Genomic DNA, 22,787 nt, shown 5'->3' with positions numbered 1-22,787 from the left:
GCTGATATTCAGCTGACAGGACTTTATTGAAGTCAAACACAGGCACCTCTTTCTCTCTCTCTCTCTTTCTCTCTCTCTCTCTCTCTCAAATAAATACTGTTAGCAGGAACCTGATGAAATAAAATCTGCTCCCAAACAATGTGACTTTCTGTAAAACAGTAAAGCAGATTAAGATGATCGGATCAGAAAGCGACGCGTCTTTATCCGATCTTTGCTCTCGCTGTTAAATGCCGGCATCACACACACACACACACACACACACACACACACACGCGTTACCGGCGCTCTGCTTGAGGTTGAAGGCTCATACATTTTTAAAGTCGCTGCTGTCGGCAGCCTGCTCTTCCTCTCCTCTCTCTTCACACCTAAATTTGTTCCTTCCTCAGTAAAAGTCGTTTGTTCTCATTCTGGACTGATGACTTGATGCTAAATCAATTAGGAAACATAGAAAATAAGTTTGCGTAAAATAAATGCTTTGGAAAAGTCTCAAATTTAAAGAGAGAGGTGTCTGCACATCCTTAAAGAGTCTTAAATTCATTGCAATAAATAAATATGTTCATACATTTTGTTTTGGCAGGATTATTTAATCTTATATGCTTTATGTAGTTTTCATTTTTTTATGGAAATTCACTGTTGTGCTAAAGTTTGAGATAACTAGCTGCTAGCTACTTAGCCAGGAAGGGTAAAAATATCTAGCTTTTTTACATCTATGTGTCTGGACAATATGGCCGACTCACGTAAATTATTTCTTATGCCACCCTGATCAACAGCCTATTTGCCCAGTATCAAAAACCATAACTATTTATGAGCAATCTGTGTCTTACCTGCGGGAAATTCATATTTTTCACAGAGAAATGTTTTTATTTAACCATTTCTCTTTTAAGTTTTGTGTAATTTCTCGATCAGAATCTAAACAAAAACATCTGTTTCCATGGAAATGTAGCAAGGATGTGCTATTCCAGGAAAACATTTTCTTTTTGTATCAACTCTATTCACAGGCATGATTATGTTTCATTTTATTTTTGTTAGAACTAATTATTACAGCTCCAAAGCAGTAAAAAGGTCAAACTGAGCCAGACCTTTAAAGTGTGACAGAAGAAGCTTTTACTTACTGGAAACTGTTTCTCTCTTTTCCCATCTTGGCGTGTCTGTTGGCGTGTTTGTACGGGGGACTAAACATGGCAAAACTGAGCAGACTTGGTGGAACATCAAGTCCTGTCATGTCTTGGAAGAATTAATATTCCAGTTCTGAAAATCAGTTTATATTAAGCTTTTATTTTTATTCACATGGTTAATTATTAACTTACATTCTTGGGATGAAAGTGAATAAATCAGAAAGTAGGTAATGACATCAGTTTTACTTTTTGTTTCATACAGGCGACATGCCAAGGCTGATGAAACTTCACAGCGTAGACAAAGTGTCGGCATAATGTCACATGGGATAAACATAATTAAATCTAGCAGCAGTTGTGAAATTTCAAATGTTTTACAAACATTTAAAATTTCAAGAGGCACATAGGCAACAATATGGCGGAGGTGTTAGCATAATGCTAGCTACTCCAGAACACAAAATGAAACACTCAACCTCTGATGCTTTTTGTGATGCGACTTCTTCTGTTTCTTCAGTTGGTTCAGTGCTTCCCCCTTGTGGTAGTAACTTTCCTCTACAGTTCAAAATAACAACTAAATTGAGTTGATTTAATTTTCAAACTAAAATAATTAAATTCCTTGTTGTTTACGTCTTTGTTTGCCGTCCTGCTAACTCGTGGCTAACGAGCAACGTGTTGTTGAAGCTGCGAACAATGTGAACACTGACTGGTGACTAGAGGCTGCTCATCTCACACTTTCTCTTATAAATGTGGATTTTTAGTCGCAAAATAAAACCACCAGAGTCGGCTGGTAAACAATTTAATAGATTTTTTTTTAAAATAGTGTCTTCAGTCGATGCACAATAACGATGCACACGAGTACAATATTTCTTAGCTTTTATTACAACTAACTGAATTAGACGAACAAAAAGCCACAGAGAAATAAAACTGTGACGGTTAGCAGCTGTAAATAGGGGGCAACATTCCTGCCGTAATTGAAGCTGCATGACCGACTGATTGTCGAGCTCGGCTCATAAAAACCGACCTTCACTTCCACACATCATCGTTTTGGTTGTTTTCAGACGACGGAGATTTAAATCCTCTCCAACTGTTTCATTTTGTGTTGAACTACAGATTTAATTGTTTTGCTGTAAGTAAAAATCTTCCCAATAATCTTCCAGATTATTCATAAACTTTTCTCTGAGCTGCAGTGATGTAACAACAGAAACTCTTCTATTTTTTCCCCAGTCGGTTTTCTTTGATCCACAGCGATCTGATCTTAATCCTCCACACCAGTGCAAACGCTTCCAGTTTTAGACATAAACCGAATTTATTTTAAGCCGGAGTTTGCAAAATGCTTTAGTGCAAGAAACGATTAGATTTGCTTCAGCTGCAGCGTCTGAAACGAGATCCTGGGATGGTGACAGCTGGAGTTCAGGTCTCTGAAATACGAGTTTTCCTAAAAAAAACAAGGATTTCTGACAAACTAACTAGAATCCTGATTATTTCTCATCATTAAATTAACTCTTTGCTCATAAACTGTCTGAATTGGATAGTTATGGTACTATCTTTATGATTCTGTGTGAATTTTGACATTTTTGTATAGATTTGTTTAATTCCGGGAAGCTTGGCAGCTATCTGAAACATTTTCGTCTTTGGAGAACTTCATTTGGTTTGACCTTTAACCCTTCAGAGGTTGGTGAGCAGCACCAGTTGTTGACCTCAGATCAATGCTGCTGATAGTTTGGTAGGTTTGGTTCAGAACCAGAACTCCATCTGTTGTAGTTCTCTTCCTCTCTGCTCTGAGCCAAACCAGCCTGTTCCCCTCCTGGCCTGTGGGGGCGCTGCACCAAGAACCACTGAAGGAAACGACACAAAAACCAATGGAGACACTGAGAGCAACTTCCTGCTTCACCAGATGGAAACAAGATGGAAGCGTCAGATTTTAGTGGTTGGAGGATTTCTCCCACTAGCGCGATGCCAGCACAATGCTAATGTGATGCTAAGGTGAGGTTAGCACGTTTGATTTGGTTGTATTTACCCAGAATGCCCTGTGCTGTAGTCAACTTCCTGCTTCACCGGATGGAAACAAGATGGAGGCGTCAGAGTTTAGTGGTTGGAGGATTTCTCCCACTAGCGCGATGCTAGCACAATGCTAACGCGATGCTAACGTGAAGTTAGCACGTTTGTTTTGGTTGTATTTACCCAGAATGCCCTGCGCTATAGTCCACCTTTTGGAGATGTCTCTGTTCTGTTTAATCACATTTACACTAAAATCGCACCAGATTGATTTGAGCCGAACCCAAACTGAGGTTTGTATTCGGATCTGAGTTTTTTGGTACAAACCAGATTTTCTAGACAAACTGACTGGAGTTGGTTTAAATCAGGCTAAAAAGAACTGAAGTGAATGAACCGAAGCAGTAAATCTGCTTTTAATAAGGTTCATTCTGTTTAACTATTGAATGCATTTGGTCGTCACAACCAGAATATTTCCAGTTTTTGTCCCTTTTGGGTTTAATACGTCTGGTTTGCTGAACGTCTGAAGTTTGATTTGAATCCGATCCGGCAGCTGGATTTGCTCCGGCCTCAGGTTGTTGTATTTTGGGACGTCGGCCTTCGATTTCCACCCGTCAGCTGGTGGTGATGATGATGTCAACGCTCCCAGAAGCGACTGCAGCCCAGTGATAACGGCCAGTATGAAACCAGTTCATCTCAGAGCTTCTCTCTGCTTCACTGGGAATCGTGGGAATTGCTGTCATGTTTCACGTCTCAGTCGCTGGTGATTGGTCTGACCCGGCTGGCCTTTTGACGATCATCCAATCAGAGAGCGGGGATTGGAAACGTCTTGGGGTGAAAAGAGAGAAATAAAAAGAGATTATTGATCCGAAGGAAGTCGTCTTCTTCAGCTGGCGATCGATATCAATCTGATCGATCCGATGTCTTCCTATAAGAGCCAGGAAACGTCAATAATCCTGTTCAGACACTCGAGTCAGGATGAAATGTGTAAAACCTGGTAAAAATGTAAAATAACATTGTAGGGGTGTCCAATGTGTGGTTCAGGGGCCATTTGTGGCACATGACAAGAATGGATGGTGGAAATTAGTTTTCTACCGTTTGTGGAACAATACAAATAATATTTCCTTAATTTGATGAAGATGACTAGAGCCACCAAAAAATAAATAAATATTGACCTATAATACCAAAAGCAAGAATTGAGTTTAACGTAAAATTCTGAAAAATGTCAGAATTCTGAATTTTAAAATAAGAATTTTGAGAAAGATACCAAATTTTTGAAAAAAAAAATCCAACTTGGTGAAAAATGTCAGATATTTATTAAAGTGACCCAAAACTTTTTCCATGTTTATTAGCTTTTTTATTATTATTATTTTATCTCATAAAAAGTTGTGCCACAAACATCCAGTGACCATCAGAAACGCCATCGTATTTGGCTAAACACATCACAGGTGTTAAAAGAAAATTCTTATTTTTATTGCTGGAAATGAACTAAAAACCTTTTAAACCAAGAAAATAAAAATAATTGCCCCAAAACTTACTTTGATTAAATGAAATATTTTTTTCAGTTTCCTTATTTCTGCCAGACATTTTATTTATTCAATTTTTGTAATTCTCCAACCATAAAGAGAGAAGTTAAAATGAAGTTTTGTCACTATTATTACTCCATAAATGGAAGGACTTTCCCACCGAGTAAAAATGTTTCTTCTTCCTCGTTCTGCTCATTCCTTCAGTGGCGAACAGGAAGTGGATTCTTCATGTCCAGCCAAGCGAACGAAGTCGCTGCAGCAGCAGAACTGAGATTTTTAAGGAAGGCAAAGAGAGGAAAATGTTTCAGGATATTTACCGGGTTATGTTTGACTATTTTTATGAGAGCAAAATAAAATCAGACACATTAGTTTTTTCTTCCTTTTTCTGTTTTTCTTTTCAGTTTTTTCTGTTGTTCCTTTACTTCCCTTTTTTCTTTTCCTTTTTTTTGTCATTTAATTCTTGTTTCATCGTCCTCAGTTTAAAACCTTCTGCAGATAAAATGAACTCTGTTCATCAGATACGCTCATTTCAATAATCTGTTTTCTTTCTGTGTGTCTGAGCCAAATGAAGGAGAACTGTAGCTTTAAAACTGCATGTTTCTCACATTTCTTCCTCTAAATTCATGAAAATTCCCATTAAAACTTTTGAAACGTTGAAAATAAACCAGCAGTTGTTTTTTTTTACTCTGAAAATGGAAACAGGAAAATAAAGACAAGACGAAATGAGCCTTTAGGAATCAACTGATGGATCAGAAACCAAACCAGAACCTTTACTAAAACATGGTTTGTTGTTCTGCAGTCGGGTTGTGCAGACTCTGCATTTTTAAGATCCCGTAGAAAGTGATGTCACTTCCTCCTTCCCAGAACTTACCTGGTTTGACTCGTCCACCTGGTTTTTACTCACTTCCTGTTCTACTGCTCTGGTTTCCAGGACCAGCATGACCCCAGGGCCCCGGCGCTGATAACACAGCTTGTGTGTGTGTGTGTGTGTGTGTGTGTGTATGTGTGTGTGTGTGTGTGTGTGTGTGTGAGAGAGCAGAGTCGTATCTTTCTTCATCGCAGCCTCACCCTCTCATTACTCTCAGAAACAGAGAAAATCTTCCAGGAAGTTCTCAGTTTGGCTCCTTGGAGACGCAGGAAGTGTTTTGCTCAGAGACGAACGCAGAGCTTCTAGTTTTACACTAGAGTCATGACTGTGATGCACGGTGGTGGCAGCATCATGCTGTGTGGGGAGGATAAGGACAAGGGAACAATGGTTTAGATCAAAGCTGATTCATGGGTGGGAATGGCCTAGTCAAAGTATAGCCCTAAATCCACTTGAATGGATCAAGGGATTAACAAACGGATGGATGGATGAATGTTTTCCTTCCATTTAACTTTCTCCTCTCCTGTTGCTCCGTTCAAACGCGCTGCGGCTTCCGGCTGAAACGTGACTGAAGGCTGAAAATAGTTCCGGGGTGTGAATAGTTCCGGGGTGTGAATAGTTTTTCGCGGATTCCCGGCGGTCCGAGAGGCGGAGCGGAAGTTAACCCGACCAGTGATGCGTGGCGCCCCGCAGTCAGCTGCTCCGGAGGGCGGGGCTCTCCGCCCCGCTGCCTCCTCCAGATCCCCGGCCGCTCCGCCGCCCCGCGCCCCAGCAGAGCGTCCGGTCTGTGGGTAAACGTTGGCTGACCGCCCGGTCGTCTCCCTTCGGATCTGACCGTGAAACCGGCCGAGGACCCGCGGACAGGTAGGAGCTCCGGGTCGGTGTGGAGTTTTCTGACTATGTGGCTCATTAGGAATAAACAGAAAAGGTTCTGGAATAAATTCCTCCGATGAGTTTCTCTCTTTATCATCAGCCTGATTTTCTCACGTTGTTCTAAACGCAACATTTTTATTTTCAACAGCCTGAAACTTTCGCTTTCTTCTCATTTTGTTCCAGAAAAAGCGTTTTTAATCATCTTTTTTGTTTTTATGGATGGATTTGGAAACCTCAGGGTGAATTTTCTTTCTTTCTTCTTGTATTTATATTTAAATTCTCAGCTGCACAGAAATGAAAGCAGGTTTAGATGAATATGGTTCAGAATCAAAACGGTAAAATGTCTCCAGAAAGGGAGAAAGTTGTTTGCGCTTTTCTTTGGCCAGAAGCGAAGTTTAATTTATGACGGCAATAAAAATCTGACAAGTCATAAGTTTAGAAATGGCCAAGCGGAGTTTTGAACGAGGCTTTTGTCTTTGAATAAGAAACACGTGAAAATGCGCGATAATTATTTAGTTTTATTTTTTTAACTTGGCTCCAGTTCTTCTGTCATGCTACTAATTAAATGTGAGCAGTAAATACGGCTGTGTGACGATTTTTTTTGCACATAGAAAGTGGGCTGACGTCACACAGCAGCAGCTCAGGGCGCTGCCCTACAGGGGGCGCCAAACTGCAGACGCGATTCTTCTTTCTGGTTGGAATTTTCTGTATTATAAAACCTGTTAAAATGGTTTTTAGGGCCATTTCAGCAAAAACGCTGACATTTCTAGATTAATGTGAAAATAGGAAAAACGTGTTGATCTTCTGTTTGCTTGGATGTTTTGTTTCTCTCCATCGGGCTGCAGGATGGTAGTAATTCATTTTAGCGATGATTAGGAAAAAAGGAATACATTTCTGCCAAAAAACATGTTTTCTAGAAAAAAAAACCCTGAAATTTCTGAGCTACAAAAGTTGAAAATTTACAGGAAAAAAATTTTAATTTAAAAAAACTGAATGTTTTCTGTCCAACTTCACCGTTTTGGTTGTGGAGGAGTTTTGGTCCACTCTTTGTTCCATACTACTTCAGTTCAAAATGATTAATGTCTGGACTTTGACTAGGCCATCACAGATTTGTTTTCGGTGGTTCAGGGCCAAGCAGCTTTCGGACAAACTGAACAGTGTGGCTGGAAAGTCTGTTCTTATCTTCCAACCCTGAACAGGAGAACCTGGTTTACATTATTTTCCTTTGCTTTGGTGTTTTGTTTCTATTTCCTTTTAATTTCTGTAAGTCATTTTGAAATGTTTCTGAAAACATGACATATAAATTAATTACCTTTACTTCATCACACCTTCACCACTTTGTGGATGTTAGAATTTATTGCGACGATGAAAACGGCTCAGATAAATTTTTATTCAAACATTAATTCCTGTATTGAGTTTTTGTTTCTGGTTCTTTCTGGGTCGGGACGTTTTGTTGTGAATGAATGAACCCGTCAGCGTTTCTTCCTCCGACCCGTCGGGTCTTTGCTGGTTCTGGAGGACAAATCGTGTGAAAGCTGATATCTGAACGTTTCCTCTTTTCTGATTTATGACGCAGCAGGATTATGGCTCAGTATTCGAGTCCGATCGTTTACATTTGGGTCGAAGTGCAGAAGTCGGTTCTGTTGTTAGCAGAAACTTAAAAAAGTTCTGATTCTCCTTCAGTTTGTTGAACAGAACCGGTTTCATCTGAAGAACCTTCTGGACTCGGGTGAGACGGACCTGAAGAGGTTTAGTTAGTTTTTAATTGAATTAGTTTGATTTTATGTCTTTAATCTGATTAAATGACGGCTCTGAGCAAAATCAGGTGTTTCACTTTATTTCATTTATTTTTATGAATATTTAAATTTTGGTTCATAACTGAGGCGTAAGAGTGAAATAATTTGTCATTTTATCCGTTTCATTTTTATTTATGCGAATAATTTTAACTACTCTGATTCCGAAAAGTAAAAAATAAAAATGTTAATTACTGCTTATTTTAATATATTAATAATGTGTTATTACTATTAATTCATTAAAAACTAGTGATTATATATTTATTGACATTGATAAAATTAGTATTAAAAATAATACTATTAATGTTAAATATTATTAATTAATACAAACAATAAATTAATAATTTGTTGTAATTTAATAAGTTGATGATGATTAATGTAATTTTTACAAAATTGATCATATTTATTTATTTGCTGGATGTTATTGATAATAATCAGACCAGAAATATTTTCCATATTTATTTAAAATGACTTTAAATCTGTATTTGTAGTTGATTTATTTCCGGACGGGTTCAGTTGAGGTGATCAGATATTCTGAGGAAGTGAGAATCTCCTTTAAAGTTATAGTAGTGGTTTCTCAGGTGTGGTTCTGTTGAGCGTTTCTGAGCAGTCACCGTCTTTTTCTCGTTTTCAGTTTGATTTTTTAACTCCATTTTGAAGCAGAAAGTCTTTTTTCAGCCCAGTGATGTTTTATGAACCTTTAAACCTGAAACATGTTTCCAGTCCATTGTTTGGACTTTTCTTGTTTGGTGGAGTTCTGGTTTTGTCCTACTCAAATCCTGACCTCTGAGTGTTTGTTTTCTTTACTCCGGATTCTCTAGAGGAAATTAAAGTGTAAAATATCTGAAAAATGTAATTTAAAGGTTTCAGTCGAGGCTCATTTATCTGTTCAGTTAACATTCCTACCAGAGTTTAGATGAGGTCGAAACATCTGAAACATTCTTCTGTCACGGGAAGCCCCAACAGTTGTTTAGTCATGGGAAAAACTAAGTACACCCTTTCAACATAATAAAAATGATTCAGACTTCAGAGCCATTTTTATCTTAATGAAAAAAGATTAATAAGTGAAAAAGCTGCATGTCAAATTAAGGTCTTAAAATGTCTTAAATTCATTTAAAAATGCAAGTTAGCTTTAAATATGCTAATCACAGGTCTTAAATTGTTCTTAAGTGTTTCTTTCTTCAGTAAAAGTTTTCATTTCGGACTCAGGACTTGATGCTAAATCAATTAAGAAATATGGAAATTAGTTTCCATGAAATAAATGCTGGAAAATATCTAAACAGATAGGCGTCCATGCATTCTTAAAGTCTTAAATCCCTAAAATCAAGGCCTTAAAATGTCTTGAATTATTTTAAAGAGTGTGAGTTAGCCGTAAGTACGTTAATCACATCTTAAATTTTGTTGTTGCTGGATTATTTAATGGTTTTATGTGTGGTTATGATGATCAATTCTTGCTGAATCAAGAGACAAACAAGAAGCAAGAAATAAACAAGTTTGTTGTTAAAACATGAAAGCTGAATTAATTTATTTCACTATAAAATCCATGGATTTATACATCTGCTGCTTTCTGCTGCGTTCTTCATCTTTGCTTAATAAAACCCCACAGAAACGACATAGTACAGCTTGTTATTGCCTGAATTAAATCTATTTTGGAATCAGATCTAATTTACCTAAACGGGTTTAAAATGTGATTTAATGAAAGTTTTTCCTCTGGTTGTGAGTCAGAAAGTGAAATATTCAGGTCAAACCACTTTAAGGATCCTGGAGGCGAAGAAACAGACAGGATGTTCTGTTTCTGCAGACCTGAGGCAAAATGGCCGCCGCACATCCAGTCAGCTGACCGGACACATGACCTCTAACTCGATGAGCAGCGCACCAGGCGGAGAGAAAGAAACGGACTGAGTGTTTCTCACTGTTGTTCGGATTTTAACAGCAGAGTAAATTCTTAAAACGATTATAGAAAACGGAGCCATAGATCCGCCGTCCGTCTGTCCAGATCCGTTTATGTAGATAAAACGTCCAGGAGGGAAATACTAGCATGTTTCCACTGGCTGGTGCACTTCTGCTAATGCGCTAATAGCAAAGCTAACTTCTCATGTAGCGCTTTTGCTAACTTTGTAAACCTTTAGCGCACTTAGCTTCCCCTAAAAATCCCAGATAAAGAGATATTTTTACTTTCACAGCTTTATTTCTAATAAAAGATCACTTCTATGTTTTTACAATTTCAAAAATTTCTTTTAGAAGTATTTTTTATTTTATTAGATTGAAAAATATCTTATTTCTTTTTCTAAGTTTTTTATTTATTTACAATTAAGGATTTTTATTCATGCACATTTACATTTGTTTTGTTTTGATGCATAATTTTATTATCTTCATATTTTTACTGCTTATTTGTGGATATTTTTATGGTTTGTAATCTTGTGAAGTATGAATGCAGGAACTGGGTCGTCGTTTCCTGTTTGGTTGGTAAATAATGACTCTGTTGAGTTGGACTGAAGTAATCTGTGGATTATCTCGGATCGTCTTTATTCCGTCCTGTTGGATTATTTTCAGGGTTTTGTGTCTTGTGAGGGTTCAGTTGGTCAGGATGTCGGCCTCAGAGCGTCGAGGCGCCGCGCAGCAGTGAATTATTCACCATCAATGTTCCAGACTCTCTGATGTTTCTGCTGTTTCCTCTGGAGACGCTGAACGCTTCAGGACAACCTGCTCTAAACCGTCCTGAGTAACTGAATAGTTAAAGGCCAGCCCTCATCAGTTATCGATCTGCAGCTTCGGAGGACAGATTGTTAGCGACAGCAGGAGATGGAAAACAAATTAGTCCTGTGATCAGGTTAGGTTGAACCGGAGACCCATCAGTCAGACCTAAAGGTCCGGCTGACCTTTCAGAAAATATTCACTGTTAGGGAACGAATGTTAAACTACAGTTAGAGAGGAAACTCAGGCTACCATCTTTAATCCTAAAGGCTCCTCACTGTCTGGTTCACATCTCTGTGGCACAAAGAGACAAAGATCCTGATGAAACGCTGGTGGAAACCAGAGGTCGGCATCGCTAACGAGAAACTTAGCTGTTCTGATGTCTGAAGAGCGAATCATAAACTTTAGTTCTGCTAAAGCTAAAGTGCTATACTAATGCAGTATTTAGCAGAAGCTAATGCTAAGTCGCTAATCATAAACCGCAATTCTGCTAAAGCTAAAGTGCTATACTAATGCAGTATTTAGCAGAAGCTAATGCTAAGTCACTAATTATAAACTGCAATTCTGCTAAAGCTAAAGTGCTATACCAACACAGTATTTAGCAGAAGCTAATGCTAAGTCGCTAATCGTAAACTTTAGTTCTGCTAAAGCTAAAGTGCTATACTAAGACAGTATTTAGCAGAAGCTAATGCTAAGTCACTAATCATAAACTTTAGTTCTGCTAAAGCTTCTGAAGTTTTGGTTTTTGACTGCTTAGATTTTTTTAAGTAATCATTTGTTTATATTCATGCTCTTATTTTGAAGTCTGTTTACACAGCAGACCTGTTTCCTCTCCTTAATGTTCTTTTATTTTTTAAAGAAACTTTATTGAGCAAGTGGCAACAACAGACGAACAAATGAGGAATTGAGCAGAAACATTCAACACCAACATGTTTTTATTTTCCCTATTAAAGCAGGAGGGTGTACTTACTTTTCCTGCTGTTTTTGTCTAGGGACTAATGTCATTATGAAACCTGTTGCATATTATTTGAGTGAAGATTTGAATAATTTTAGAAGCTGGTAAAGCTCTTTGTGTTTAAGATGCATTAATTTAAAAGAATAAATTGGTTTTTTATGTTTGTTTGCGTTTTCTGATTGAAACGTCGCAGGTTAAATGTCAGGAGGCTAAATTTGTCTCAGAGCGACGGCTGGATGGCGTCATCGTCTGAACTGCAGGCAGAACGTCGCTGCCCCGTAATAAAGCCTCATAGTTACCAGGCTGCAGTCAGCTGGTGGACCAGGGTCCCATGATCTAAACTCAAACTCACAGCATGAAGGATTAATTCATTTATACAAATAAAACCTGATGGAAAATCTGATTCTCATTTCAACGATGAGAAGCAAAAGTTACTGAAAAATTAACAGATTGTCTTTTTGATGTGAAGAACCAAATTTCTCCTTTGCTCCTGGACTCGGTCGGTGCTCCTGTTCTGGTCCGGTCGGCCCAGCGACCCGCAGGACAGCAGCTGCTGATGGGTCGTGGTGCTGCAGGACGGTTTTCATTCATTCAGTTCGTCCTGCAGGCTGTTTGATTCTGACTCTCATGTGACAAAGTGTTAAATTCTGAGACAAAAACTGATAGTGATTTTCTACTAGAGCCAGAAACGTTCTGATGTCTTTAGAGCTAATTATAAACGTTAGTTCTGCTAAAGCTAAAGTGCTATAACAACACAGTATTTATCAGTAGCTAATGCTAAGTCGCTAATCATAAATTTTAGTTCTGCTAAAGCTAAAGTGCTATAACAACACAGTATTTAGCAGAAGCTAATGCTAAGTTGCTAATCATAAACTTTAGCTCTGCTAATGCTAAATGCTATAACAACACAGTATTTAGCAGAAGCTAATGCTAAGTTGCTAATCATAAACTTTAGCTCTGCTAATGCTAAATGCTATAACAACACAGTATTTAGCAGAAGCTAATGCTAAGTTGCTAATCATAAACTTTAGCTCTGCTAATGCTAAATGCTATAACAACACAGTATTTAGCAGAAGCTAATGCTAATCATAAACTTTAGTTCTGCTCGTGCTAATTTTGCTGTAGCATTTTGTGCTGCAGCAAAATCTGCAGTGACTAAATGAGAAGTTGAGCGTTTTGTTTTCACTCTCATGTATCATTTCTCCTCCACAGAGTTAAATTCTCTCCTTCCTAAATAAAATCCCTCTGTTAAGCCTGGACTTGGTCAGAGTTTCGCTGCCCTCTCTTCTCTCCCTCTCAGGTTCTTTCCGGTCTCCGCCATGACTGATGGGGATTACGACTACCTGATCAAGCTGCTGGCGCTGGGCGACTCCGGCGTGGGGAAAACCACCTTCCTGTACCGCTACACCGACAACAAGTTCAACCCCAAGTTCATCACCACGGTGGGCATCGACTTCAGGGAAAAGAGAGTGGTGAGGCTCCGGCTCTTCCTCCCGCTTTTGCTCTCCGCTAGCGACGACGACGGGTTACCATGGCGACCGAGGTCGGCTGAGTCACGGCCGCCATGTTTCCGTCCCCTCGTGGAAACCGATCCGGATAAATTACCTCCAGAAGCAAAAGTTCACTAAGTATTTATAATCAATCGATTGATTTGGTTTGATTCTCATCAATGATTTACAGCCATGATGGACAGATTAGAGCAAAACGAAGGTTTTACTGTTTAAGATGTGGAAGTGAAGAAATAAGAAACTTTACAGAAAGTAAACTGGGCAGTGGCGGAGCTAGACTTTTAAAGTTGGGGGTGCGCAGACAGTTTCAACTTTACACACAAAGAACATCGTGGAGCTCATTATTAATCAGACTAAGAACAATATCAGTCAGAGAATCATCTCTGATCTGGACGATTTAACGGACCAGAGGCTCTGGAGCGTCCAGCTGCTGATCTGCTTCTGCTGGTTTTTCTCCCGCTAAGGGAAGTCAGTGCGGGATCAGGAAACGATCAGAGTTCTGTCGTCTTCTAATCACGTCATTTCGTGAAATGTTACCTGATTTCAAAAACGTTCTCGCAGAGAAATAATAAATGTTTCGTTTGATGACTACAAATTGGAAATAAAATTATTTTTTTCTTTGACGGACAACGAAAAAACTGTAGTGCAACCTCTGCTCCAAACTATGAACATTGTCGGCCCCTCTTCGTTTTTTTCTCTTTTTTGCAGAGGATCAATAAATAACTTATTGGTGTTTTACCATCACCACCAGGTATGAAGTGCTTTAGCCTTTGAATTGAACCACAGCAGCAACTGAAACACCCAGGAGAAGAATATCAGCTTGTTTTTATGAGTATAAAGGAGGCTGGTATCGCGCCTGATAAAATTCTATTTATTTATGTCATCACATGGACTTATATAAAGTTTTATACATTTTATTTTGATATATTTATTATTGTTTTTCTTCTTTAGATATTAGGTTGACTTAGAATGATTCCAAATAATGTACAGGAATAACCTGGTGCTGTTACATGTCAATCATCTGGGGGGGCCACTGGGGGGCCAATCAGATGACAGGGGGGGCACTGGCTCCCCTGGCCCCCCCCCCTGGCTCCACCACTGAAACTGGTTATGTTTGTTCTTTCTTTCTTTCTTTCTTTCTTTCTTTCTTTCTTTCTTTCTTTCTTTCTTTCTTTTTCTCTCTCTCTCTCTCTCTCTCTCTCTGATTATTTGATTTAATCCTGACTCTGGATGTTTTCCATCTTCAGGTTTACACGGCTTCAAACCCAAATGGAACGACGACAGGAAAAACCTTCAAGGTTCATCTGCAGCTCTGGGACACGGCGGGACAGGAGAGGTGAGGATGGAGGGATGGATGGATGGATGGATGGATGGATGGATGGATGGATGGATGGATGGATGGATGGATGGATGGATGGATGGATGGACGGTTTTCCACCAGTAGGGGGCAGATTTCTCAGGTTACATTTAATACGTCTCAAATGAACTGAATGAATTTGGATCAGAATCTGATTTTATTTTTCTTCAGCTCTTCTTAGGTCTACAACTATTTGATTAATCGATTATCCTGACAATTAATCAATTTGTCTGACAATTATTACACTAATTGGATTTAAAAAAGATCTGAGGAGAATCAGCCTTTTATACAATATTAGAAATGCATATAATATGTTGTGTTGGTGTAAATGACCTTTGACCCTCCCGGTTGTTGCGCTGCTCCCTGCTCTCCTCCTCAGCTGCGGTTCTGCCGGTCGGTTCTGTTGGACTGAGGCGAGTTAATGCGGATAGAATGACGTAACGAGCGGTGACTAATGCAGCAGTGAGTCACCAGGATCAGCCGGTTCTGGTCCAAACCAGACACACGCTGGCCTGGAAGATTCTACACGTTTAATACGCAAAGATAAAAAATAAACATTCAGCAAACTGAACTCAAGCTTCACAGTTTAACCAGAAACAGATTTAATACAGAACAACATGTGAAGAACTTGAACATTTCCTCTGAATCAGTAAAATGAATTTATTCCACCTCTAAATCTGCAGCAACTTTTAAAATACATGTTACATTTTTGTTGACAGTTTATAAAAACACAAATAATCCATAAAAATATTGGTCTCCTCTGTTTTCACCCTGTTCTCGACACAACCACTCAGTGCCAGGAGGCGGGTCTTAGCGCTGTCAATCACTAACCCACAGTTTTCTCTGCTACGTACAGCTAGCGTAGCATGTTGTGGATGCTAAGGCTAGTTAGCATAGCCACCAATGACAGCGGATTAATGTTTTTTTTTACAACGATAAGTTGTTTCTCCACCAGTAACACATTTAGCAGCCAGTACACTAGGATGATTGACAGCGCTAAGCCCCGCCTCTTGGTTCTGATAGTTTTTTTTTTTGTGCATTTTCCAGACGGCAGCAGCAGCTCAGGGAGATCAATGTTTTATCTGTCTCGTAACAAACTGTCACAACATGGTGACAGTTTTAACTAATATGTTATAAATATATATATTTGTAAAAGTTTTGTGCCGCAGCTTTAATAATCCATCTAGCATCATGTCTGTCCGTCTTGATTTTGTGCTGCAGCTTTAATAATCCATCTAGCATCATGTCTGTCCGTCTTGATTTTGTGCTGCAGGTTCCGCAGCCTGACCACGGCGTTCTTCAGGGACGCCATGGGCTTCCTGCTGATGTTCGACCTGACCAGCCAGCAGAGCTTCCTCAACGTTCGCAACTGGATGAGTACGAAACATTCATCTGACCCAGCAGAGCTTAAAACTCATCAGAGGTTTAATATTTCAGTTTATAGTTCAGGAATATCCTGTAAATATTTTTATAGATCTATTTTAAGACATTTTTACTAAGTTGATGTTCTAGTTTATGAATTTATTCAGGAAAGAGATGGACTACAGTAAAATCATCTCCATCCTCGGTGCACAAATCAGCGTAAACTCAGATCCTTCCTCCAGAACCATCACTGCTCACATAAACTCCATAAATATTCACATCCTGACTTTTTTTTACAGTTTTATTTTTGAAATTTTTTATATTATTCAGTCTCACATTTCTTTGGATCAGATTTTATTTCATGTTGTAATTTTGCTGTTATTTTACTTTAAATTTATCAAACTTTTATTTTTGTATGAATCTAAATTCCTCAGTTGCTCTTAGTTCGGGGCAACGTTGCTTAAAAATAAAATCTCCAATTTTCTCCTATCAAATTAAATATCGGATTTAATTTTTTATTTTTTTTTACAGAAAATAGTTTTGAAAAAGTTCAGTTAGTTGACTTTCAGGACTTTTGTTCAATTCTGGGAAAATGACTGTAATATTAGCAGAAAAATAATTTTACTAAAGAAAAAAATGACAAGAAAAAGTCATTTTAGTGATAAAGTTTTGATTTAGCAGGAAGTGAGAAAGAATAACTTCAGAAAATGCTCAACATTCCTAATTTTGACTTTTTGTTGTTTCTCACAGTTATAAAATCATTGCTTTATTCTGGTAACATTATGACTTTATTCTGGTTTTACTTCGACTTTTTTCTGTGAATAATAATCTTAACCTGGCTTCTGTATTTTGCTGAATAATTCAAAATCCTAATAATTCAAACAGAAGCTGTAAAAACACATTTGTAAACCAAGATGGCCGCCGTTGGCTCTGAAGAATCAAAACTCAAAGAGCAAATTGGTGAAAAACTCCTGATTTTTTTCCAAACTTCAGGAATTTAATTGATAAATCTGATCTATCGGAGGTCAATCGTCACTTTGCAGCTGCTACGTCTGAATTAACGTCACGTTTCTCCGTCCTCTGCTGTGCCGCCTGGTTGCCGTGGCGACCGAACCGCAGGCCAGCTGCAGGCCAACGCCTACTGCGAGAACCCGGACATCGTTCTGGTCGGGAACAAGGCGGACCTGGCCGACCAGCGGGAAGTTCAGGAGAAACAGGCCAAGGAGCTGGCCGACAAATACGGGCAAGTGGCGATAAAACATTTCACCGAGTTTTTATCAGAAATAAAAACATTTCACTGAGTTTTTACCACAAATAAAAACATTTTACTGAGTTTTTACCACAAATAAAAACATTTTACTGAGTTTTTACCACAAATAAAAACATTTTACTGAGTTTTTACCACAAATAAAAACATTTCACTGAGTTTTTACCACAAATAAAAACATTTCACTGAGTTTTTACCACAAATAAAAACATTTTACTGAGTTTTTACCACAAATAAAAACATTTTACTGAGTTTTTACCACAAATAAAAACATTTCACTGAGTTTTTATCAGAAATAAAAACATTTCACTGAGTTTTTACCAGAAATAATTAGAAATAAAACCTCTGGCTGTTCAAACTGCTTTCTGCTTCACATTCACTGACATTATCTCAGGTTTTCTTCAAGTTATTATCAGTTTTACTCAATTTATTCAATAAACAACCATAAACTGCAGGATGATAAGTGGTTCCAGGATATATTGCAGTTAATAATATTGTTTTTGAGTTTTAACCAGTTGGTACTCAAATTACTCGAGTTAAAAGTATTTGGTAAATAGTAACTGAATAATTTAATATTTAAAAATTACATCAACAAATGTACCAAAATGTAAAGTTAAGTGGAAATTTTGGTATTTTAAGGTCCGAAATCATAATAATTTCTATAAATAACAAAATCAGGTAAAATAAAATGTTTCCAAATTAATTTGTTTCAATAGAAAAATGATTAAACTTTAGCAGAAACTGCAGGTGTGTGTCTGAGTCTGGTGAAGTTTGTTTGTTTTTCTTTAATAATCAGAATATAAATTATTGATCTAATTTTATTTTACAGTTATTAATTGATTAAATCAGTGTTTTCAACGTGTTGGCCACCAGGGGGCAGCAGAGGGCCTCAGACAGTTGGATAGAAAACAAAAAATAACAAATTTCATTCAATAAATTTTTAAATCATGCACTTTAATTTTGTTTTTTATGAAACTAATATATTTTGAAATTATTAGTATAAAATACAAGTTAAAGTACTAAATCTGTAAAATTCCTTTACATATTTATGGATTAGAAAAGTTTGTGAACCCTTAGATTGGCAGATTGATTATGAAGAATTTCCTCTCACTGGTGTTTTTTGGTCCTTTCAGGATCCCGTACTTTGAGACGAGCGCAGCCACCGGAGCGGAGGTGGACAAGGCGGTGATCACGCTGCTGGACCTGGTGATGAAGAGGATGGAGCAGTGCGTGGACAAGCCGCCGGCCGACCCCGCCAACGAGAACGGCGCCGCCAAGCTGAGCGAGGGAACGCCCGACCCGAAAAGATGCGCATGTTAGACCCGGAGACGCTGCTCCGTCCTCCTCACGTCCCCTCCGTCTCTTACTTTCCTCCCTGTCTGTCCTCAGCATGTTACTTTCATCTTTCAGTCATTCCTGTTTGCAGCTCTGACAGTTAACGCCCTGCAGCTCCCTCTAGTGGAAACCCGAGGCATCGCAGCCTCCGCCTGTCAGCCTTGAGGAGCAAATTGAACCAGCAGGGGGCGCCGTCATCGCTGTCAGACGCATTATGTGCCTCGCCGAAAACCTGCAGCCTGGGAATTAAACTCTGCACGCTCCTGCTTCACCGTTTGCCAGAACCAGAAATCCAACCTCAGTTCACGGCTTGACCGCAGGAAAAGGTCCAACTTTGGGTCAAATCTGGACTAAAACGAGTTTAATGCCAGGCTGTGAGAATGGAGCTTTTTATCCTGGACCACACTGAGGATTAGTGGGACCAATGTGTTGTTTTAATTATATTCCTTTGTTTCTCTCCGCTCTGTGCCGGACCGGTACCAACCACACATTAGAGAAGCTTTGTTTTAGACGTTTACTGAACATGTGCCAAATGTGTTTTGTGTTAACGGGCTTTACTGGGAGTCTGACACAAACATGGAGCGGCTCCAGCAGCGTTTCTCTACATGAAGCTGTTTGTGGTGTCTTTTTGTGACCACTTTGTTTTATTTTTTATTAATCAAAGCTTTTTTAGCTAATTTATGGGAGTATTTCAGCTTCAGCCAAAACAAAGTGCCCAGGAGAAACATAATATTCAGTTTAATTTAAAAATAAATGGAAATAGAAACACAGTTTGACCTGAAATTGTAGGAAAAAATGATACAAGGTCAGCTAACCATCACTAAATGTTGAATTGCAAATAGAAAGTGGTCCAGATTAGCTTAGCAGTTAGCTTATGTAGCTGCTAGAATGATGTTAATGTAACATCTGCAGCTCAAGATTTTAAGAGTTTAAGTCATATTTCTTGCTTTACTTCTTGCTCTGTGAATATTTTTTTCATACTCGCTAACTTCACTAACATGATAAAAAATCAAGCTAACCTAGCTTAGCCTACAATGTTTTGCTTGTGAAAACGGAAAATAAATTACAGTGGCTCTCAAAACTGTGTTCACAGTAATCATGTTTCTACAGTTAATAGAGATATTTTTCAGCAGTTCATCAAAAACAAGAAAACTTTCATTTTCACAGGCTGTCCACACTTTTAATATTCAATGCAACTAAACCACCTCTTTGTTTTGATATGTTGTAATAAATATTTTGTTGTGTTATTATTGTGGACATCCACCACAAATGGTCGTCCAAAATTAAACCTCTGTTAACATTTATTTACTTTTTTAAACAGTGGATACAAAAGACTCATTAGCTTATGTAGCATTGATGCTAGCCAGTTAGCTTTAATAACTGCTAGCAGGATGCTGTATCAACAGTAGCTACTTTTAATTTTAACTAAAAAATAAAGTTTTTATGTTTTGCTTTATTTTTATTTGGTTTACTTCTGATCAGAAGGCACTAGCATGCTAAAGAAAGGCTAACTTAGCATAGCCACCTAGCATTTTTTAGCATGACATAAAATTGACTAGTATTGGCATTGTTTTGTCATCTGTACACTTTATAGCTACAGTTCATTTCCAACACAAAGGAACCTGAAGTTTAAAGCGAATGAACCTCAGTTAGCATCATTATACCTAATGTAGCTTCAGTGCTACACAGTTGGCTTCAAAGATATTTTAATGCATCAACATCAGCTCAAGGTTTTGCATATTTCTTTTAACCAATTCTATGTATATTTTATTGTCTTTATCTGCCTCACTAACTTATTTTATTCATAGTCATGCTAGCTTAGCAGAGCCAGCTTTTTTTTTTTTACGCAAACATCAGAGCTTGGAGTAAATTAATTAAACCTACATTGTTTGATTCTTCATATGGTGTAAAAAATGTGAATGTTTTAACTATGGATGTCCATCTCAGCTGATAAAATAAATGCTCAGTTAGGCTGCCGTTCCTTTTTGTCTCTTTGCCATTTTTTGTTTTTTTATGCCAGACTTTCTCCAGTACAAACTGTCCTGTAGACGCCGGGTTGTTTGGTACCGACGGATTTTTGTGACAGTTATTTCCTAAATTTCTAAAAATGCTTCAAAATTAGTTTATAGTTTAGTTAAATGGCTTTGCTACAAAATATCGATGCGTTTTTAGCTGACGGTTGAATGAATTTCCAGAGGGACAACTGACCCGGATACATTTAATTAACACTAAATTTTATTTGAATAGCAAACAATAATAACTCTACAGTATTTATTTACTAATGTAGCATTGTTGCTAAGCCGGTAGCCTTCATATCTGCTAGCACGATGCTGAGAGGGGTGACTCTAAGTTTTCCCATTTTTCTGTCTCAATGAAATAAATCAGTTTTGGTGCCTAATTTGCCTCATTTGCATCAGAAAAGTTTTCATAACTTTGTTCTTTCTGCCATTTATATGTTATAAATGTTCCCTGTGGATGATTAAGTTGCTCTGTGTTGATTTTCACCCAACAAACATTAAACTTTTTTTTTTTTGTTTAAATTACTGACATGTTCTTCTTATAAATTAATTCATATCATTATTTTACCACCACTGTGCTTCAGTGTTGGCTTAATTACTACACTTACTAAAAATTTTTAGTTTGTTTTATTGTTTTTTGGGATCAATTAGTTTTATTTAGGTGTGACTCAAAGTTTGCTAAAAAAAACACAAACTTGTTGCTGCAGCAATTCTATGGAATACCTCACATGCCAAGATTGGCTCAAATGATCTGTGTTGGAGAATTGAACAATAATCTGCATATTAATAATGAAAATACAGAATAATTTCAGTAATTCAGAAAAACACCAAATGAGCTCCAGACTAACTCTGTTAGCATCTTCTAATGTTTCAGAAAGGAGGAAAAGACGTGGAGATTTAATTCCTTTTAAATCTCCATAAATAATTACATAAATGTTGCATGACCAGTTGTGGAACCAATGTCTTGTAATCATGAAAATCTTTGATATGGTTAGTTTTCTGCATCGCTGCTCTTTGTTTATATTTTTTAACGCTACCTTTAGCTTAACTCTTTATATTTGATTTTGTTTCTGGTTGTTTTCAACACATCTGCCATCTTGAAACCTGAACATTATTTTGCATTCATGTTGTGCCTGTTGAACCTTCCTGTCTGTGAGGTTTTGTCGGCTGCTGAATGTCTGAATAACAGACCAGAAAGTCCTGAAGTTGGTTTTATTTTTGGAAACGCGTCTGTGTGAGTTTCTCTGATGCCTCCAGTTTGAACTCATTTGTTTTATCGCTGTGCGTGTCGATGCCTGTATGTTGAGCATGTTTGACACAATGAGAACGACATGAGATGCTTTGTGTTTCTGGTGCCAGAGCTGAAATAAATCGGTTGGTTTTATCCGCACAACTGTTTTGTTTTGGTTTTTTTATTTTGTTTTTTACAGAGATTAGTTTTAAAGTAAATAGTAAAAACAGTTTTTGTGGTTCATTTTATGAAGGAGATAAAGTTGGACTAAAGTCTGTCAGAATCCTCTGAGACCCGTTTCTAACTAACATCTAGTTTCTGCAGCGTTGAACTCAAAGGGAAGATTTTTTGTTTCATGTTCTGAGGTAAAATGGATGAGGGTCCAAAGCACAGAAACACTGAACACACCAGTCTCTTCCTGCATAGAACACACAGGCCTGGTTCTGGTCCAGATTCTGATCAACTGATCGTAACACAGCTGGATCAATTGAAGGCTGTTCCCTGATGACTCAGACTTCTGATCCAGCATCAGACTGATGGCTGCAGTCGGGTCGACATCCTGATCTTTGTCCTCATCAGAATATCTCTCAGATTCTCATCACACTGTAATCTTACAGCTTCAGGAGCCAGAATCCACCGTTCATCCGTCACATCGTCTCTGTTTGGTTCTCCTTCTTCCACCGACTCTGAATCTCCTCAGAAAAGTTTCTCATGTTCGTCTGTCTTAAAGCTTTTCACAGACTCAATGTCCTCAGAAACAGGAAGTCGTCTGCAGCCAGAACAGTAGAAGAGCTGATGGGTTTGGACCATCATGATGTTGGAATAATAATAGTGCCGACTGAATACCAACATGAATCAGCAGCATTTTAATACTGGTGGAAAAAAGACCCAAACAGGCG

General features: G+C 38.1%; 1 protein-coding gene and 1 long non-coding RNA gene across 4 annotated transcripts in view; one reads left to right on the top strand and one right to left on the bottom strand.

Annotated features, from left to right (window-relative positions):
* The window catches only part of rab27b (RAB27B, member RAS oncogene family), a 30,077-nt gene extending 8,027 nt beyond the window's left edge, over positions 1 to 22,050 (top strand). Inside the window, exons 1-6 of one of the 3 annotated variants that reach the window (XM_008424581.3) lie at positions 5,888 to 6,359; positions 13,111 to 13,282; positions 14,566 to 14,654; positions 15,949 to 16,052; positions 17,157 to 17,280; positions 18,438 to 22,050. In XM_008424581.3, coding sequence (XP_008422803.1) covers positions 13,130 to 13,282; positions 14,566 to 14,654; positions 15,949 to 16,052; positions 17,157 to 17,280; positions 18,438 to 18,624 — 657 coding nt within the window. In that variant the 5' untranslated portion in view covers positions 5,888 to 6,359; positions 13,111 to 13,129 and the 3' untranslated portion in view covers positions 18,625 to 22,050. Of the gene's footprint in view, positions 1 to 5,887; positions 6,360 to 13,110; positions 13,283 to 14,565; positions 14,655 to 15,948; positions 16,053 to 17,156; positions 17,281 to 18,437 lie in introns of those variants that run through there. The other 2 variants (XM_081613960.1, XM_081613959.1) reach the window with 2 other exon arrangements.
* LOC145554373 (uncharacterized) lies at positions 62 to 908 on the bottom strand. Its single transcript, XR_014090346.1, has 3 exons — positions 825 to 908; positions 311 to 426; positions 62 to 148 (listed from the first exon to the last, which is right to left on the bottom strand). It is a non-coding gene; the product is annotated as an uncharacterized LOC145554373 (long non-coding RNA).
* Positions 22,051 to 22,787: the final 737 nt, after the last annotated feature.

Source organism: Poecilia reticulata, chromosome 12 (genome assembly GCF_904066995.2).
Source record: "Poecilia reticulata chromosome 12, P_reticulata-male-v2, whole genome shotgun sequence".
Lineage (NCBI taxonomy): Eukaryota > Metazoa > Chordata > Actinopteri > Cyprinodontiformes > Poeciliidae > Poecilia > Poecilia reticulata.
This window is presented reverse-complemented; position numbering and strand designations above follow the sequence as displayed.